This window comes from Chrysemys picta, chromosome 2, assembly GCF_011386835.1.
Source record: "Chrysemys picta bellii isolate R12L10 chromosome 2, ASM1138683v2, whole genome shotgun sequence".
Classification (NCBI taxonomy): domain Eukaryota; kingdom Metazoa; phylum Chordata; order Testudines; family Emydidae; genus Chrysemys; species Chrysemys picta.
In genome coordinates this window covers 266,731,681-266,749,477 of record NC_088792.1, presented here as the reverse complement: position 1 = coordinate 266,749,477, position 17,797 = coordinate 266,731,681, and the positions used below count along the sequence as shown (strand labels likewise).

Sequence of the window (17,797 nt, the reverse complement as noted above, 5' to 3'; positions counted from 1 at the left end):
GGGAGTGGATTGGCTCCTCGCTCGCCCCACCTCAATTTAAACCCTTGCCCTAGTCTTCTGGAGCCTCTTGCTCCACTGTCATTACCTCACCTTTCCTCCATGTAGTTGTAATACAGGAGCTGTGTTTTCTGGAATCTGCGGGTCTGACAGATTGCCAGTTTTGTAGGTCAAGAGGGAATTGTTTATTGTTGGGGCCAAATCAGCAGCTGGTGGGTTTTTTCACCTTCCTCACAGCACCATGCAGGTGCAATCAGATTAAATAGGAACAGGACTTGGATATTAGCTTTAGTGACTTGTACGAATGTTTATTTTGTCACAACTTGCAGCCAATGTCCAGTGCAGATAAAAGGCCAAAAGGGCCAACTCCCAGAAGTAGAGAGACATGGGACTTTTACTGGAGGATGCTGGGCCTATGGGGAAAAGGGGAGATCTGGAGTCTTAGCAGACTGAGGTCTAGCTTTGTTACCCTCTGTTTCCCTCACAAGGGTGCGGGGGGGGGGGGGGGGAGAATATTGTGTCCTCGATCACCTGCGACTCCTAATCAAATGGCCAGTTGGCTTCCAAAGTATAACCCATGTTACCTAACCCCAGTGAATACTCAGCAGCTGTGAAACTGCTGCTCTGCAAAGCATGTCTCTCTTTTAAAGCCAGTCCCTGCAAAACTTGGTTAGGAAATCCAGAGTGCACTGGAGAATGTAGCACAGCTCATGGGGAAATAAGCAAACTTTGGTAAACCAGGAGTTTACATTTATCAGAGTTTGTACCATACAAAATTCCACACAATGGACGCCAATCCTTCTTCCCTGTTCTGAAGGGGCCATTTCTCGAGCACAAGCAGGTATTTCAGTCTCTATTGCCCCCATTTGCATGAAAATCTGTGTCACCTATGATGTAGTTACCCATCCACAGGGAACTAGAGACCATGTAATCATCTCACAAGGCCGAGTCAATTTGTTCTAATGGTTCAGATTTATACACATGTATCATCTGTATGTACAGTGCTTTGAGATCACAGAGAGCTAAGTATCATTATGGGGAGAGTGACTGGCTCAAAGTCACCCAGTGAATCAGTGGCCAAGGCAGGAATAGAATCCCAGTTTCCTAACGCCACATCCCATGTCCTATCAACCCAGCCACATTGCTGTCTCCTCCAATCAGTGCCAACTTAGGTCAGATTCAACCAGCCACTCAGCAATAAAACCTTGCATCTTGCTACCATGCTCCTAAAACAGGCAGTTCCCTGCCACTCAGAAAGTTATGACATTTTCAAATCACACCCCACACCCCAAGATTCTGCCACAGAAGAAGAATGAAAGAGAAATTGTAGCTGCAAGGTAAGGAGATGGGCAAGGGCGTTGAATCCCAAAGGGGACTAGCTAATAAACTAGGAGGGAGAAGGTGGCTGAGGAAATACTGCATGATTTAAATAAACCTAAAGATCGTTTGCTAATGTTATAGAGGGTCACCACCCTAGGAACTCACTGGTTATACTCACTGTACTCTAGAAGGATGGCAAAAGAAAGCTTTGGCAAAGCTGGTCTGCATTTAGCAGGCGGACTAAGTTTTGGAAGTGACTTAGTATGCAGACCCAACTCCCAAGGTCAGATTTTCCATCCCAGACTCCCTTATTAAGAGAATCTTGTTTTTCACTATGATTTTTCTTTGCTTGTTTGTTTGAAGATAAAAAAGTGATCTTCTTAATGAGTCAATTGTGTTCACTAACATCACAAACAACAGAAACATTTCCTGCAATTTACTAAAACACTGCAGGATTGGACTCCCGAATGAATAGCAGCAAAATTAGACATCTAGTGCCTGATTCAGCTCCTGTTGCAGTCAATAGCAAAATGCCCGTAATTTAAATGGTATACAATCCACTGCTTAATTCCCTGCTTGAGCAGAGGAACCACATTACTTCCATAAATTAGCATCAGAAATATTTCTGTGTCAAAAACTAGGCATAGGAATTACTTTAAAATCCAAATATTAACTCAGAAGTTACTATATTGCCATTAGTAGAGGGTTTAAATGAGCCCTTTTGCTTCATTATACACTATAAATGCAAGACATTTTTATTTTTTCAAAAAAGCTTTTTTTTTTTTTTGTTCTAAATCAGTGGTCAACAACCTGTCGATCGTGATCAACTGCTTGATCCTGGAGACTCTCCCAGTCGATCGTGATCTCCAGCTGTGACAGCGCCACACCACTCCCAGAAGCGGCCAACATGGCCCTGCAGGGGGGGGGAGGGAGACAGGGTCTCCGCGCGTTGCTCCTGCTTGCAAGCACCACCCCCGCAGCTCCCATTGGCCGGGAATGGGGAACCGTGGCCAGTGGAAGCTGTGGGAGCGATGGCTGCAGAAAGGGGCAGCGCACGGAGCCACGGTGCCCCCACAGGGGCTGCAGGGGCATGTTGGCTCCTTCCGGGAGCGGCGTGGCCATGTGGTGCACTATTGGCTGGCAGGGTGCGGGGGTGGACCGGTTCAGAATGGGGAGGAGGTGCCAATGTGCCTGAGAAGGGCCAGGGCAGGCAAGGAGCCTGCCTTAGCCCTGTTGCACCACCAATCGGGAGCCGCCTGAGGTAAGTGCCCCCCCAGTGGGAGCCCACCTCCTTACCCCCACCCCCCTCCCGGAGCCAGGACCCCATACTCCCTCCTGCACCCCAACCCACTGCCCCAGCCCTGACCCCCCCCTCCCAGAGCCAGCACCCCATACCCCTTCCTGCACCCCAACACCTTGCCCCAGCCCTGACCCCCCTCCCAGAGCCAGTACCCCATATCCCCTCCTGCACCCCAACACTCTGCCCAAGCCCAGAGCCCCCTCCTACACCCATATTCCCTCCCAGAGCCTGCATCCTGCACCTCCTCCTGCACCCGAACACTCTGCCCAAGTCCAGAGCCCCCTCCTGCACCCAAACTCTAGGGTGACCAGATGTCCCGATTTTATAGGGACAGTCCCGATTTTTGGGTCTTTTTCTTCTATAGGCTCCTATTACCCCCCACCTGCTGTCCCGATTTTTCCCACTTGCTGTCTGGTCACCCTACCAAACTTCCTCCCAGAATTTGCACCCCTCACCCCCTCCTGCACCCTAGCCTCCTGCCCCAGGCTCAGCCCAGAGCCCCCTCCCACACTGCGAATCCCTCAGCCCCAGCCCCCTGCCCCAGCCTGGTGAAAGTGAGTGAGGGTGGTGGAGAGCGAGTGACAGAGCGAGGGGGGGATGGAGTAAGCGGGGCGGGGCCTCGGGGAAGGGACGGGGTAGATCCTGGGTTGCCCTTAAATTCAAAAAGTGATCTTGGGCGTAAAAAGATTGGAGATCACTGCTCTAAATTAAGATCTTGTCTGCTCTGGAAGATTCTATGGTGGCTGAAAAAAACCTACAGCTGTCTCTTTAATGGCAAAAATGAGGCCTGTAGCTCACCACTGATATGTACCAGTGCGGTGCCAGCTTTGACAGCAATGAAAGTTGAAGTGTAGATAAACATCTGGCATATTTTTTTACCTGTATGGTTGGAGAAATAGTGGTAACAAATCCTGAACCTGCCTGAGCACTGTCTGTGCCCTGCAGCTTACAACAGTGCAACCACTGGTGAAGCTGCCCAGCCGCATACTGGTGATGAATGACGAGTCCCATGTTTGCCAGTGCAGAAGCAGCCGTTGTGAAGTGATGGGATGACAGGAGTCCAGAGAGTGAAAGCTGCACAGCGTTAGTTAGACGGTTGAACACCCCATGCTTTTTGTTTATGCCTGTTTACCATCAATGGCTAATGAACATTTTGGGGAAATGATGTATTTCATAGGTTTCAACATCGTCAGCCTTTCAATTAAGATGTGAGACCTCCGAATACAGAAAATACTCCAGCAAATCAGGAGAGACCAGAACTGATACTACTGATGTTTCTAAAGTGATAAACAAGCATGAAACTCACTCCTCTCAGTGTGTTTCAGGCCTTCTTTATACTTCATAAAGGGCAAAAGTCTCATTTTTTAAAAATCCCTTGTGGGTCACTGTCACAGGATGTGCTAGCCCTTTAAGATCCAGTTCCACCTGAGCCTAGTTTTCTCCTCTGTCATGGGGTCTGGAGGTTAGAGAGAATATGATCAAGAATGAGCCAGGTGGTTGTGGGATGACTATCTAAGAGGCAGCCTGCACTCGGTGTAGAGAGAGACTCACCAGGACTAGGTGCTAGGGAGTGCTGAGGAGCTCTCTACTCAAGAGAGCAGAGGCAGGACCTGGGAGAGGTCCTTCACAGTTGCCAAGATGGTAACCCATGAGCAGAGCCTTAGAGACTTTGCTAAAGAGGCTGGATGAAGGCCTAGAAGAAGCAGACCATGTAGGAAGCTGTCCAGGGGAAAGTGAAGCAGGGGTGTTGAGTGAAAGGACAGTGACCGGGAGTCCCGGTTTAAGGACCCTGGGCTGGAACCCAGAGTGGAGGAAGGTTTGGGCTCCTCCTACAGCTCCAACTGGCAGTGGTGGGTATAAAACCCTGCACTGAGGGGAAAAGGGTGATTGACCTCTGAGAAAGAGACCCTTGAGTGGGACCACCTGAACTCTTTAGAGCCTGGAGAGGGTAGACAGGACTTGTTTAGGCCAACTTTATTTGCCCCAGAACAGGAGGTCTTGCAACTTAATTATAGTGCCATGTCACCTCAATGCACCAAGATATTCTATCAGTAAGTGGTGACTGTGGACCTGTAGGGAAATAGGTCACAGAGTGGGAAAATCAAAATGTGATGTCACACCCACATGAGGCAGGCATGGCAACTATTAAGTGAGTGTTGGAGAGCAAATAGCCACTAATCCATTTTACGTGTTGCTTATAGCATAGCAGAGGTATTTTCAGATCCACTGAGGTTTGAAACACTTCAAACGATCCTCGAAGCATCATAACACCAAACTGCCTGAAAGCAATTTTTGTCTTTGTTTTTTTAAAGATATATTTCCACTAAGAAAAAATAAATAAATGAAAACAGACCCTGCTGCTACAACTTGCTCTTGTTCAGCACGAATCACAGGACACTGAAAGCTAAAATAGACTTCTGTTCTCTGATCATCCAATTGAGTCTCTGTTGCAGAATGTAGCTTATAAACCCCCTGAAGCCCTGCCATACCTAGCCATACTTAGTTGGATAAGTGCAGGAGAGAGTTGCAGTTTCAATTTGAAATTTTCTTCCTTTTGTCAATTTAAGGCAAAACCAAACTGGACATTATTGTAGAACAGGTTTTATGGTAAAAACTTTCAAACCTGGCTCACTGAATTTAGACTCCTAAGGCCATATTTAGACACCTACGTATAAAAAGGCCTGATCTTTCAGAAGAGCTGAGCACCCACAAACCCAGTGAAGTAGATGAGACCAGCAGGTGCCGAGCACCTGAAAACTGGGCCTCTTATACATAGGTGTCATGTTTAAAAATTGTGGGCACATATATATTCCAACCATTACATTAGTAACACTAACCACAGTCTGTTATTATACATATTTATCTCTGCCCCCTCCACATAGCCTGTGTTTAAGAACATAGCTACAGTGTGCCATGTAACACATTTGTCACCAACTTTTTTGATTGTTCACCCTTCCCAAATAAAAGCATTTCTGAATTGAATCTCTGTCTAATGTAATTATCAAATTCAGCAGCCATTTGGTCACACAACCCTATTGAAATATCAGTAGGCTTCAGTGTTTTCATGTAGTAATCGGAACCAGATGGCAGCCATGTCATTGGTGTTTTTATATAATCAGTAACATTTTTGTATAAGATGGGAATTCTAAGAATGAACTGCATCTGCTTCAACAGCACAATATGCTATTACACTATGTAAATATTTATCCATGGTCTCTTTCACTCAGTCACTTGGGGCTTAATCCTATAAGATAGTGAGAACATCCTTTTGACATGCTCAGTTCCCTTTGCAGTCATCTCACAAGAGCCATTTAACACCTTGCAGGATCCGAGTCTGATGGCCAAATACTAAGAGTTGCTTTGTACCCTCAAAGACCACTGAAATCAATGGAAGCCGTGGTTTCTCAGTCGCTCTAAGGATGTGGCCTTTACTCTGCAATCGAATCATTTCAGACCACAGATCTAAAGTAGTCATCTGTAAATGTAAAACAAGGAAGAGACTTACGGGGCTGACTGCCTAGCTCTGCCATTAAAGATCACACGGAAAGCAGAACCATGTAGACAGACCTGATGGTACTGAGAGAGCCCTGTACCATAATCCCAAAGCAGTGCTCAAAGCAGGGGTATAAGTGATTATACCATATCCCAAATCTCACTGCTACCAGCTGAAAGTCAGGGAAGGGGGAACAGGGGTATGTGATCATGTTTTATGGGGTGGAAAGGATTGGGTGGCATTGCTAGCAAATTGTGTAATATTAAACTCTTAGGTATAAAACTATAATTATTTGTTTGCTGGTTATTATTCTGGGGCCTCAGATGTATACTCCATATTTTAATAATGATCTTTGTCCCCCTCCCAGACTTAATGCTATGTGCTAAATTCCCCAAACAGGATAGAGGGACAATCAGCAAATTGGTAATAAAAAATGTACCTTTTTTTAAATCTCATTCGCAGGTCCTAAAGAGCAGACCTGCACTGAACACTAGTTTCTACTAGGTGTATTGTCCCATCATGCACTCTGGTGGCTACATCTGTTCCACCATTAAAGAATGCTGCCTACTGAATAAATCAAGTGGTTTTATCAGCCAAGACTGCATAAGGAGTAGTTCCAAAAACGAACTCTTCTATAAAGTGACACGCTGAGTCTGGGCTTTTCCTCAAAATGTTGCCCTTTTTATCATAGCCAGTTTTCCTTGTTATGGTACAGTGCTCAGAGCAATACTGGCAGACAAAGCTTCTTACACCAAAACACATCTTCACTGCCAGCAGTTATTATGCCTAATGTTCTATTTGAAATATGCCTGCCTCTGTGCTTCTAAAAAGGGGAAAGATTTACTTTGGGGGGCATACATACATTATAATGTATTGTTACATACTTTCTTTAAATAGTCCAGACAGAAGAGTTTTGAAAACAGACAGCTTAAGTAAACAGACCAAGCTTTTCAAATGTGACGCCTCAAATTAAATACCTAATTCCACGGGAGTCTAGCACCCACATTTCATTAGGAGTGGCAAGTGCTCAGTACCTCTGAAAATCAAGCCACCTATATAGGTGCCTAAATATAGACTTAGGTGCCTACTTTTTGAAAAGTTTGATCAGAATGTTTGAAGTGCGGCTCTACTCTGAAAAGAGACGCTATAAAATAGCAGCATTGAGCTTATCAGATCTGCTCTATGTGTGTGTTCAGAGCAATTTCTGCTGATTTTAGTGACTAAAATAAGTTTTTACTATTTGCCTCTATGAGTGCTGTGGAGTTAAGAGTGTGCTGCATTCCATTCCTTCTTGTATATCAAACTCTTTATTAAGTTCCCACTGAAAGCGTTGCATGTGCATCATTGATGACATAAGTGGAATACAATGAAGTTACATGAGTGTACCTGAAGGCATAATTTGGCCTGTAAAACCTCTATTGCAGTTTATGAAGCATGAAATGGACAGAACCCAGCTTAAGTTTATCATCCCAGAGTGAAGGGATGACATTTTAAAACAAAACCCCACTATGTTTACTGGTGAAATGAGCAAATTAGAGCTGAAGTCATTTAGACAATAAATATGAAACCCCACAACGCTATTTTTACAAAGTCACATTTCAGAGGAGAACCACATTATCGTAAATTGGTAAAATGCAGAGAGAATAAAGATTGCTATAAACCACTTGAGTAAACTGCTACATTCAGGGTTCCAAACATCAACATGAATAAGAATAAGTTTGAAGTCCCGGAAGTGTAACTCCTTTATACTTTAGGCGGGATCAGTCTTCTAAGATGACCCATTTGAAGTGATATTATCAAGATATTTTAAGTCTTTACCTAGGTTATTTATAACTGAAGATTATTCAAAGTGATAGAATGTAGAAAAAAACAATTCATTTTTCACCATGTATGCTGTTTTTCTACCCTTTGCACTTGACTCAGGTTGGACATTGGAGCAAGACGGCGGTCAGTTTTCCCTTCCAGTTCTTACACATATTGGCACAATCAAATATAGCAAAAGTGACATCTGGAAAGAAAACACTAAAGAGCTTTTAGTAAAAAAAACAAGAGTCAGAGAACCTCTAAGACAGAGAGAAGAAAAGATGAAGGGTGACATTTTGGAGGAGGAGAACAACAACATTTGACCCCCAAAATGCAAAAGGCTGGTGTCTCACAGTGGCTGGCCAGAGAGCATCACAGAAGGATACAGAAAACAACTAGATAAACAGCTGATGAAAAATTACCTTCATCCCTGCCGCAGCTGCAGGGCCACTGGGATCCACAGCCTGAATATGGCATGGCTTGCTCCCCCGCACAACAAAACCCCACCCGACAGCATCACCGACAACCTTGAAAAGGAAAAAAAGACAAAACAGTGTCCATGTAACTCATGGGGTAAAGTCCCAGTGGTTAAAGACATGATTTCAGCATCTTGTAGTCACCAACATCAGTAAATGCGGCTCCGTGGATAGAAATACTTTACAGTGCCCTCTGCATGGGCTATTAAATCTTTATTTATAGAGAAATCTACCAAATGAATGACTGCATTTGCTTCTACTGTACTCTTCTTTTTTAAGTGACATCAGAGATGTTGACTAAAGGCTGTGAGAAGCTGTGCTTCCAATTAACAGATTCAAAGGAGTTACTTTTTAAAAGGCTTTTCTTTTCTCTCTTATTGAATATGAATCAATATTTCAGTCTTATATTAGTCTAGTGGCCCTATGCAACTCACATTTAAAAACTTTAATTCTGGATAGGTAAATACAGTACATATTTCAAATCTCTTTATAATCTTAAGTATTAATAAAAAACAGTTCAGGACCATTAGTGCAATTAACATTACTAGATTTCTGTCAGTATAACTCTACCAAAGTCAATGGTGTTAGGCTGGCATACTGATGGGTATAATAGAGTGGAGAATCAGACTCCACATGTATAAAACTAATTTTAATGGAATCTTATGGCTGAGATTTTTAGAGCACAAGTATCAGGAAATGTAACTAGGATCTAATTATACCATCAGAAAATATTTGTTTGAACCAATTTACACAACGTATAGAAGAAAGATATGTACTGGAGACGTACTGTGAATGTTTTTCTTGCATATGGGGCTCCAGGCATCAAGAGTTCATCAGAAGTCACTGGTCTCTTTAATACTGCAAAAACATACAAAGGAGTATTAAATACAAACCTTTCTGAAGAAACTTTCATAAAGAATTGTTCTAGGATACAATGTCTTCTCCGTCTTGCTTTATTTATAGGGCTTAATGTGTTGTGACCTTAGTGCACGCTTAGACTGATGCAAAGTTGTAAAAGATCATTAAAAAATCAAATATAGTATAATCCTCATTACCTGAAGGGACCATGGAGGGACTGAGATACTATGCTGACAGGCATCCTAACTCTTCCTCAGACAGAGAGACAGATTAGATAATCTACACTACAGCAAACAATATTATTATTATTTGTGCAGTCATTTACTCCTGGGTAAAGTGTGTGTAAAATGCTACAAAATCAGAACAGGTGTAATTGTACAGGTGTAAATGACTGCACCAAGTGCAAGGCAATGGATACACAGGCCCTCTATTAATTACATTTGGCTTCCTCTGTTTTTTTAATTATGACTACGTTTACTTCTTGTTTTCAGTGATAAACTATTTCTGATGACATCTGATTTTCTTATCTCATGGAAGCAAGCTGGAATTTTTCAGGGATAACATCCTAACATATCTGTAAGTGTCCTAAAATGCCATATATGGAAAGAAAAAGAATTCAGGAAGATACACTAATAAAAAAAAATTCTTTCACTAGGATATTGACAAAATGATCTTAAGAGTTAAACTTTGCAGATTCTGCCAGTACCATCATTCTGTCTTTTTGAGATCAAAGCCAGGTCTAGTTTCTCCTTTTTAGTTATCAACTCTTACGTTTGTACTGCAAGATGTTTTTCAAGAAAATTCAACATGTTCTGTTGACTAACATGTCACTGCTCTGTAATTCAGATTCAACTGATCACAATTAGATAAATCATCTGTACTGGCGTCCTTCACAGTGTTTCCCTAAATTATGCCTTCAGTTTCTTTTTCCCTTGTGATTGGCCAAGCCATGCCCCAGACTTCCTTTAAGTTTTCATTTCTCATGAAATACAGCAGAACTCATCCAACAACTGGTCAAGGTCCAGTTTATTAATATTCTTCTCACCTGATCATTCTGGTTCTGCTATTGAGAAACTTTCTAAAAAACTCATTCCAGTTTAGCAGAGGATTACTTGGAGAATGGGAAAAGCTGGTAGATCCCTGCTCACTGGTCCTTGTTTCAGACTCAAAAATAAGTCTGTTAAACTGTTCTAAAGGTAGAATTTATGCCTAAGTGATTATTCATTTTAAATAGAAACACTGTGTAAGGAAGGTGCCAATATATTCTTTTCTACCAAGATTTTATAATCGGCTATCTTAAGATATACTTCTTCTCACTACTCATGTGATATATATAACCAGAGCCATAAATGAATGGAAATAGTGGGTATACTTAAGATAATGCATATGTTTATCAACAACAAAAATGCCAGCCTGCTTGTCACAGTAATATTTCCAGGGTATAATGAATGGTTTAACGGGAGCAAAAGTTCACCATTTAGAATACGTCATAGAAGAATCGCTGGAGAGAATACAGGTGCACCTAAAAAAGATCACACTGTGGCAGCCACAAATTGGAACATACAGACGGCATGATGGAGATGAGTGGTAGACAGCACTTGACTTTGAGTGTGTGATGAACAAGAATGAATGTGATTCACAAAGAAGACATCCTCCACAGAGAACACTAGCACTACTGAAGTATGGCTCTAGTCATGTGACCAGACTGAACCCACCAAGTTCTTCTAACGTAAGACTTTACTGAAAACTCCAAGCCAAGGCCAAAGAAAAAGCTGTGCAAGGCTCTAATGCAGTGGTTCTCAAACTTTTTTTTCGCGGACCACTTGAAAATTGCTGAGACCACTTAATGATCTTTCCCTATTCCCCCCAAGGCCACCACCTCACCTTACATGTGCGTCTTCTCCAGGGTCCAGGCACCTAATTAGTGGGTTGCCTGCGCAGCTCCACTAATTAGGCGGGTCGCCCTTCATTCTCTAGTGTGTGGCTGCCCAGGCGCGCATGTTAGAGGGAACTATCTGCGGACCACCTGAATGGAGCTCACAGACCACTGGTGGTCCGTGGACCACAGTTTGAGAACCTCTGCTCTAATGGCCAGAAAAAAAACAAACAAAAATTTACCACTCTTTGTATCTCTACTACTTATACCGAGTATACTGAGTAAAATTCACCCCTCTCCTGCTCAGAACCTGAATAAACAGCCCATGATTTGAACAGCAGCCACTGGCCCCTTTGGGCCCTCTATCAGAAACTTCAGGTCTGAATAGCCCCACTGAAGTCCATGCTTACACATAGCCACTGGTCCCTTCCCCAGACCGCTCCAACACCCTACTCCCCATCAGTTCAGAATCCCTTTCTGTATCACACTGAGGACGCAGCCCCATGCTCTACTCTCCCTGTTAAAGGACTGCGGAAATCATTTAAAAAATAATATAAGCTTGAACCCTGACTGCCTTTAAATTCTTACACAAAATGGTGTAAAATCTAAACTAATTTAAGGGTTTAAATTGTCTCTGACATCCTCAAAGCTACATTTGCTATGCTTGCTCTGGGCTGTGTTATTTACACAATAACTCAGGTGGTTACCAAAGCCTAAGTTTTCCTCTCATCCATGCAATGCCAGCGAAGTCATGCCTGTGTAACTGAAAAGAATTTATGTTTGGAAACTGATATGGCAATCTGGAAGTAAGACTGGATATAAGGCTGGGCGTCTTTCTAAAAAGATATGCACTAGCTCAAACAAAGTTATGGATTTGATGCAGAAATTACTGGGTGAGGTTCTCTGGCCCATGTTATGCAGGAGGCCAAACTCAATAATCATAAAGATTCGACTAGCCGCAAAATCTGCGAATCTATCGATCTTTAAAATATGCCTCAAAAGACAAACTTAGATGAAGAAATAGAAACAGTCACTCATTTACCCTCACTCTCTTTAGAGAGAGCTGCATTCTGTCTAATCTGCACCAATTCCATCTGCTTACCAGATTTTGGGTTGCATAATACTGGGGGGCTGCTGCTGAGGGTAGGGCTGCTGCTGAAGTAACCACTACTGCCACAACTGCTCATGCTACTCCTTCTGACTGCTGATACGATCTTTATCTCTTTGGTGGGACTCACTGTACAAAGGAGACAGAAAATACAGAGAGAGAAAGGGAAATTGTCTTGATTCTTTTGGCACATTTCCCCTGCTTTGTTTAAAATAACAACATCGGAACATGCTTTCATTTATAATAGTGTAATCATACTATCACAGCCCGCCTAGTCAGAACACTCACCTATGTGCTGCAGGAATTAGGACAACCAGATGTCCTGATTTTATAGGGACAGTCCCGATTTTGGGGTCCTTTTCTTATATAGGCTACTATTACCCCCCACCCCATCCAGATTTTTCACATTTGCTGTCTGGTCACCCTAGCAGGAATACTTGAATTACACATGAAAATTATATTTTTACTCTGATATGTCGGATTACTACATGATCCATTTTCGCTAATTTAATTCTCTGTAATGCTTCCATTACTGTGATTTCTAGGTGCCAGTGCAATAGAGTGAAATAGGCATTTTAATAAGCAGAATATTTTCTGCAGTTATCCCCTGCTTTCTTCCTATTTTCATCTTGCTTCCTAATGTGTACTTGTTCAGGCATTTCCCCACCTCTCCCCACAAACTACAACATACAGTTTATGCAAAAACACTTTTGCTTTTTAAAATCTTTTTAGCAAGTTTAAAAAAAAAAAAGAAAACGTCCAAGCTGGCTGATTTCTGCCTGTGGAAAAATGTAAGCCTGAAATCCTTTATACGAGAGCAACAAAACAACACAGGCAGCTAATTATTTGAAAAGCCAACCAGGTAGAAGAACCTGTTTACTGGATATGATATTTATTCATAGATGATGCAGTGAGCACATCTCTTCAGCTAAATCTGCCTCATGCTAAAGTGAAGGGGGCCAAGCTTTAGGAATGACACATGTCTTCAAGGAAAAGTTAAACAACAGAGAAGTAAAAGGCACAGAACCAAGGAATCACCTGACTGAAAACTGGTGTGCTTTCTGTTGTCATGGTTCTGCTTGCGCAGGCAAAAGGGACTGTCGTGACTTTCTGGCATCAAACGGGATTTCTCAGGGAGCAACTCCATCAGCCTCCGTCGCCGGCGGAAATTCATTCTGAACTGGTACAGCAGGTTGCTATCCATAAAATGGTGCTTGTTGGACACTGGAGAGAGAAAAAGGAGTGAAAACTCCCTGTCTGGTAGAACACAAAGTAGGGAGTGAATAGTATACATGAGGTTGCCGTTTACATGCATGCATCCTCCTTGGTGATAGCAGCACACCGCCGTCGAATTGCCGCCGAAGCCGCAGGACCGGCAGACCTCCTACAGGTGCGCCGCCAAAAGCCACCTGCCTGCCGCCCTCACAGCGACCGGCAGGCCGCCCCCCGTGGCTTGCCACCCCAGGCACGCGCTTGCTGCGCTGGTGCCTGGAGCTGACCCTGGTTCACACCAGTGCTTGTCCTCAGCAAAACTTTTGTCTTTCGGGGGTGGGTGTGTTTTTTTGAACACCTCTGAATGACAAAAGTTTTGTCTTTCACTTGCCAGTGTAGACAAAGCCTAACACACATGAGCTAACCCAAGGTGAAAACACAGTGAAGATAAGGCACTTTAAATTTAACACAAAGTAAACCTGTCATGGTCAATCTCTGGAAGGGGTATCCAGCTGTTTACTGTGTCTTCATGGTGTTTTTACCTTAGGATAGCTCATCTGTGTTTGTTACCCCAAGATGAAAATGCTTTTTTAGAACTGAAAACAAAGTCTTAGAGAAAACTAATATCGTGTCTCATGAATAAACAGAAAGGTCATGCCAATCAGCCAAAACTGTGATGTTCCAAGTGCTGAGTAATGAACCAGCCTGCTTTGCTCCTTGCTGTTTGTTTTTTGAACTGCCAGAAGCACACACCATTGTTACAGTGCTTTAGAAAAGCCAGTGGCACTCAGCTTTAGTGTGCGTCATGTCAGTGCTGAATTTGTTGGCTCTCCAAGCCAACACCCCAAGGTCTTTGTTAAGATGAGAATTTTACATTTTGTAGGCAATTCAATTCCTGGTTGTGAGATTCTAATTACACCACTGATGATGGTGTCCCGGTCTGCTGAGCTCATCATTTTGAATACTTTCATTTTATAATAACAAAATAGAGTTTAGGAATTATCCCCATTTTTAAAATGAAGAACAGAGACAGAGAGGTTTGGAGTCTTGTCCATAATCACAAAAAGGACCCGATGTAAGAGCCAAGGCTAAAATTCAGGAGTACCTATTTCCCCACCCCATTATCAGACCGTTAAAATATTTCATAGAGGACTTCCAGCAGTATTGTATTATCATAGCAGAATAAAGTAAAACAAACTCATGAAACTTCTCTTTCTGATAATCTCATAGACAATCTACTAACGCTGAAGAAGATATGCGATAATTTATACAACATTCTAATGGGATTTTTATTCCAACTCTCATGAGACTGGGCCATCGTGAATATTTACAGGGATATATATATTTCAATTACCACATATCAATAATTATTAATATAAATATAATAAATGATTTCTAGTTCAATTTTAATATTTTCTGCACTGTATACAATTCTTCTCAAGTAACTATATTCTCTCTATCTTGTTAACTTCTTTCCTTTATTAGTACAATTGTTTCGACATTCTTAAGAAATCATGACTCCTGGATCATTGGAAAATCAACACACATTTTTACTACAGATGTCACAGAGCAGTCTAAAATTGTGGAGTGACTATTGCCCATGACACTCCATAGCCTAATTTGCTTATGATAATTTATCCCTCTGTATCTTGCAATAATAAAGCTTGTTTTGACTAATATACTAAGTAACCGTGAGATAGAGATTATAGACAGAATGGGCCACGCTCACCCCTTGTGTAAATCATTTTAGATCATGGAGTTATGCCAGGGATGAGTTTGATCTAGTATGTGACTATAACTGGAAAGAACATAGTCAGAATGATGCTATCATCATCTATTGTAGAGACACAAAAAGATATGCTTTGCCATCGGAATATTCTCCCTTCTCACATAAAAAGTGTAAGTACAGAATTCTGAGTGTTCATTCAACTGTTACAAAATGTTTCCCAAATTCTGAGTTATACCTATGTTAAAAATATAAATATTGGGGTGCCAGCTCTCAGCCTCAGGAAGAGTAAATACTTGACTCCTGGATATTGTGTTACTTAATAGGTGCTCCTCGCCAAATATCAGCGTTAATGCATAATTAAGGAGATTGAAAAACCAAGCTCTTAAAAAGGAAGGAAATTCCAAAAGTTAACAATGAGCGCTCAATTTTAGGTGCCTCTTTGTGCTTATGTGGTCAAATAAGGTATTTTTAAAAAGTTATTCCTATGGGGCACTGACTATTTTCTGCTCTAAAATTGCATAATAGTTTCCATCTGAGTCACTCTACTTTAAGACTTCACCTTTAGGGCTGAAATTCTCCATATCTGATCTCTGCCCAAAGGTGACTTTATCTGGAGTGTCTGAGCAAAAATGGCTCCACCAGTTTTGAGCACAAAGAGAATGGGGGATAATGGAATTATATTTTTTGAACTACCGCACAGATGAAAAGGTTGAATTTTTGAAGCTTAGCATGGAAACAGCCTTCAAAAAGGAGCAGTGCATAGCCTTGTTCCTGGGGAATCTGGTTTGAACAAGTTACAAGCATTTGAAAATTACATATTGGGAATGTATAGTAGCTTGTCTTTTGCTAAGCCTCTTAAATGTGGACAGAGCATGGGAGCTCATCTCAGCAGTCAGCTTACCCATCACATATTTTGCTTAAGTCAGCAGAGAAGGAAGGAAAGAATCCTAAACAATTTTCATAGTCACAGAGAGATGCACAGACTTGCCTAGCATGGACTTTCTTAGGTGTAAATCAGTGGATGAGGTTGTTAATAACCTTAAAACTAACTTAGATGGGCAAGCTATGAAACTAAGAAAGCCTTACCAATGATTGAGAAGGAAAGATACAGTAAATTGGTGTTTACAAAGTTATTAAAATACATAAGAATTTATCATACAAATCCTAAGTCAGTACATATATACTGGATAATACACCCAGGACTAGAGATAAGGCTGCATGTCGTGCTTCCCGTCTCATCTACACCTGTTTTGCATGGGTGTAACTTCACTGGATTCAATGGCATTACTCCTGATTTACATCAGTGTAAGTGCAAGGAAATTTAGGCCCCTTAAACCTGACATATCCCAGCCTTTGAGTTCTTAATACTGGAGCTTTAGCAGTTTTTGTATGGCTCTATCTATACATTATTTGCCAAATAGTACAAGAGATAAAATACAATACAAACTGTAAGTTCCCATATAATTTTACATACACTTTCTAACACTTACATACAATCTTGTGATCAGCAAAGGCCACAAACAACTCTCAGATTTACAGTGAAAGGGAAGCACTGCAGGAGAACAAATATTATCTTTATTTAAATTTCATAAAACTGAAGAGGATTTACAAAATGTGAAAAGCTATTTTAATAAATTAGATGACTCATGCTTTAAAACCCAGGTAATTTTCACAACCATCTTTTTCCTGCAATTTCACCCACAATTTCAGTCCCACATGATGTTTAATGCTGATATCTCAGCCACCACTACAATGTGGTGATTAATACTTTCTGCCATTTGAAAGCTGTGAGCCCCACTGGGACAGATTCACTAGTACACTCCAGCTGCTTTGCACCCTGCAGCCACAAGAAGCAGCCATAAACTCAGCTTAACTACTAGTTAAAATAGGGTTATGGTTATTTTATGTCACTGGTGCAGAGCAAAGGAAATGGAGTGTGCAGGTGAATCTGCTTGCTAGCAGTTCTCAAGTCAACAGCCAGACTGGAAGTAGCAAAATGTTAGCAAACTGTATGGGATTTTAAGACCCGATGTCTCATGTCTTTTCACAGCTGGAAACAAATGCTCTAAAGATGAAAAACGCTGCTTTCCAGAAGCACACAGAATGCAATTCTAACCCTTTTGCTGACTGGGACAGAGGCCCTGGTTCTACATTATGTTACACTGATGGAAAACAGGAGTAACTCCACTGGTTATGATAGAGACCTGCTGGCATAAAACTGGAGTAAAGGTCACAGATCCTTAACTGTCATTAGTCCCTCCAAGAAATAATATTTTTGGCAGTAATCCAAGATGTAATATAGCAAGTCCCAGACCTCAATGTAATGTTTTGATCTTTGAAACAATAGGGCATTGTCCTGAAGTTTACACTCCAAAGAAACAGCAAATAAAATAAAAAACAAATACGTGACGAGGAGCAGATCCTAACTGGAATGCCTCGCAGCACAGGTGGTCTTTAGAAATTATCTGAAGGAAGGCAGGGCAGGAGCTTGGTGTACATGAATGGGATGTACCATCCTTCTGTGACTGAACTGTTTTCTAGCCTGGCTTTTCCACACCCTCCTATGAAATGTTTTGGATCAACTCTGATTTCTTTTTGATTCTTCACTTTTGCACACTACCCCAA

At 41.9% G+C, this 17,797-nt stretch overlaps 1 protein-coding gene across 6 annotated transcripts in view; it reads right to left on the bottom strand.

Moving 5' to 3' along the window:
* The window catches only part of DEPTOR (DEP domain containing MTOR interacting protein), a 111,911-nt gene that overhangs the window by 22,125 nt on the left and 71,989 nt on the right, over positions 1 to 17,797 (bottom strand). For all 6 annotated transcript variants that reach the window (XR_010598973.1, XR_010598974.1, XM_065586069.1 and 3 more), the window contains 4 exons: positions 13,270 to 13,455; positions 12,226 to 12,360; positions 9,177 to 9,247; positions 8,336 to 8,440 (listed from right to left, as the gene is read on the bottom strand). Coding sequence is in view for 4 of the 6 variants with exons in the window: in XM_065586069.1 (XP_065442141.1) it covers positions 8,336 to 8,440; positions 9,177 to 9,247; positions 12,226 to 12,360; positions 13,270 to 13,455 (497 nt within the window). In the remaining 2 variants the exon portion in view is untranslated. The remainder of the gene's footprint in view (positions 1 to 8,335; positions 8,441 to 9,176; positions 9,248 to 12,225; positions 12,361 to 13,269; positions 13,456 to 17,797) is intronic.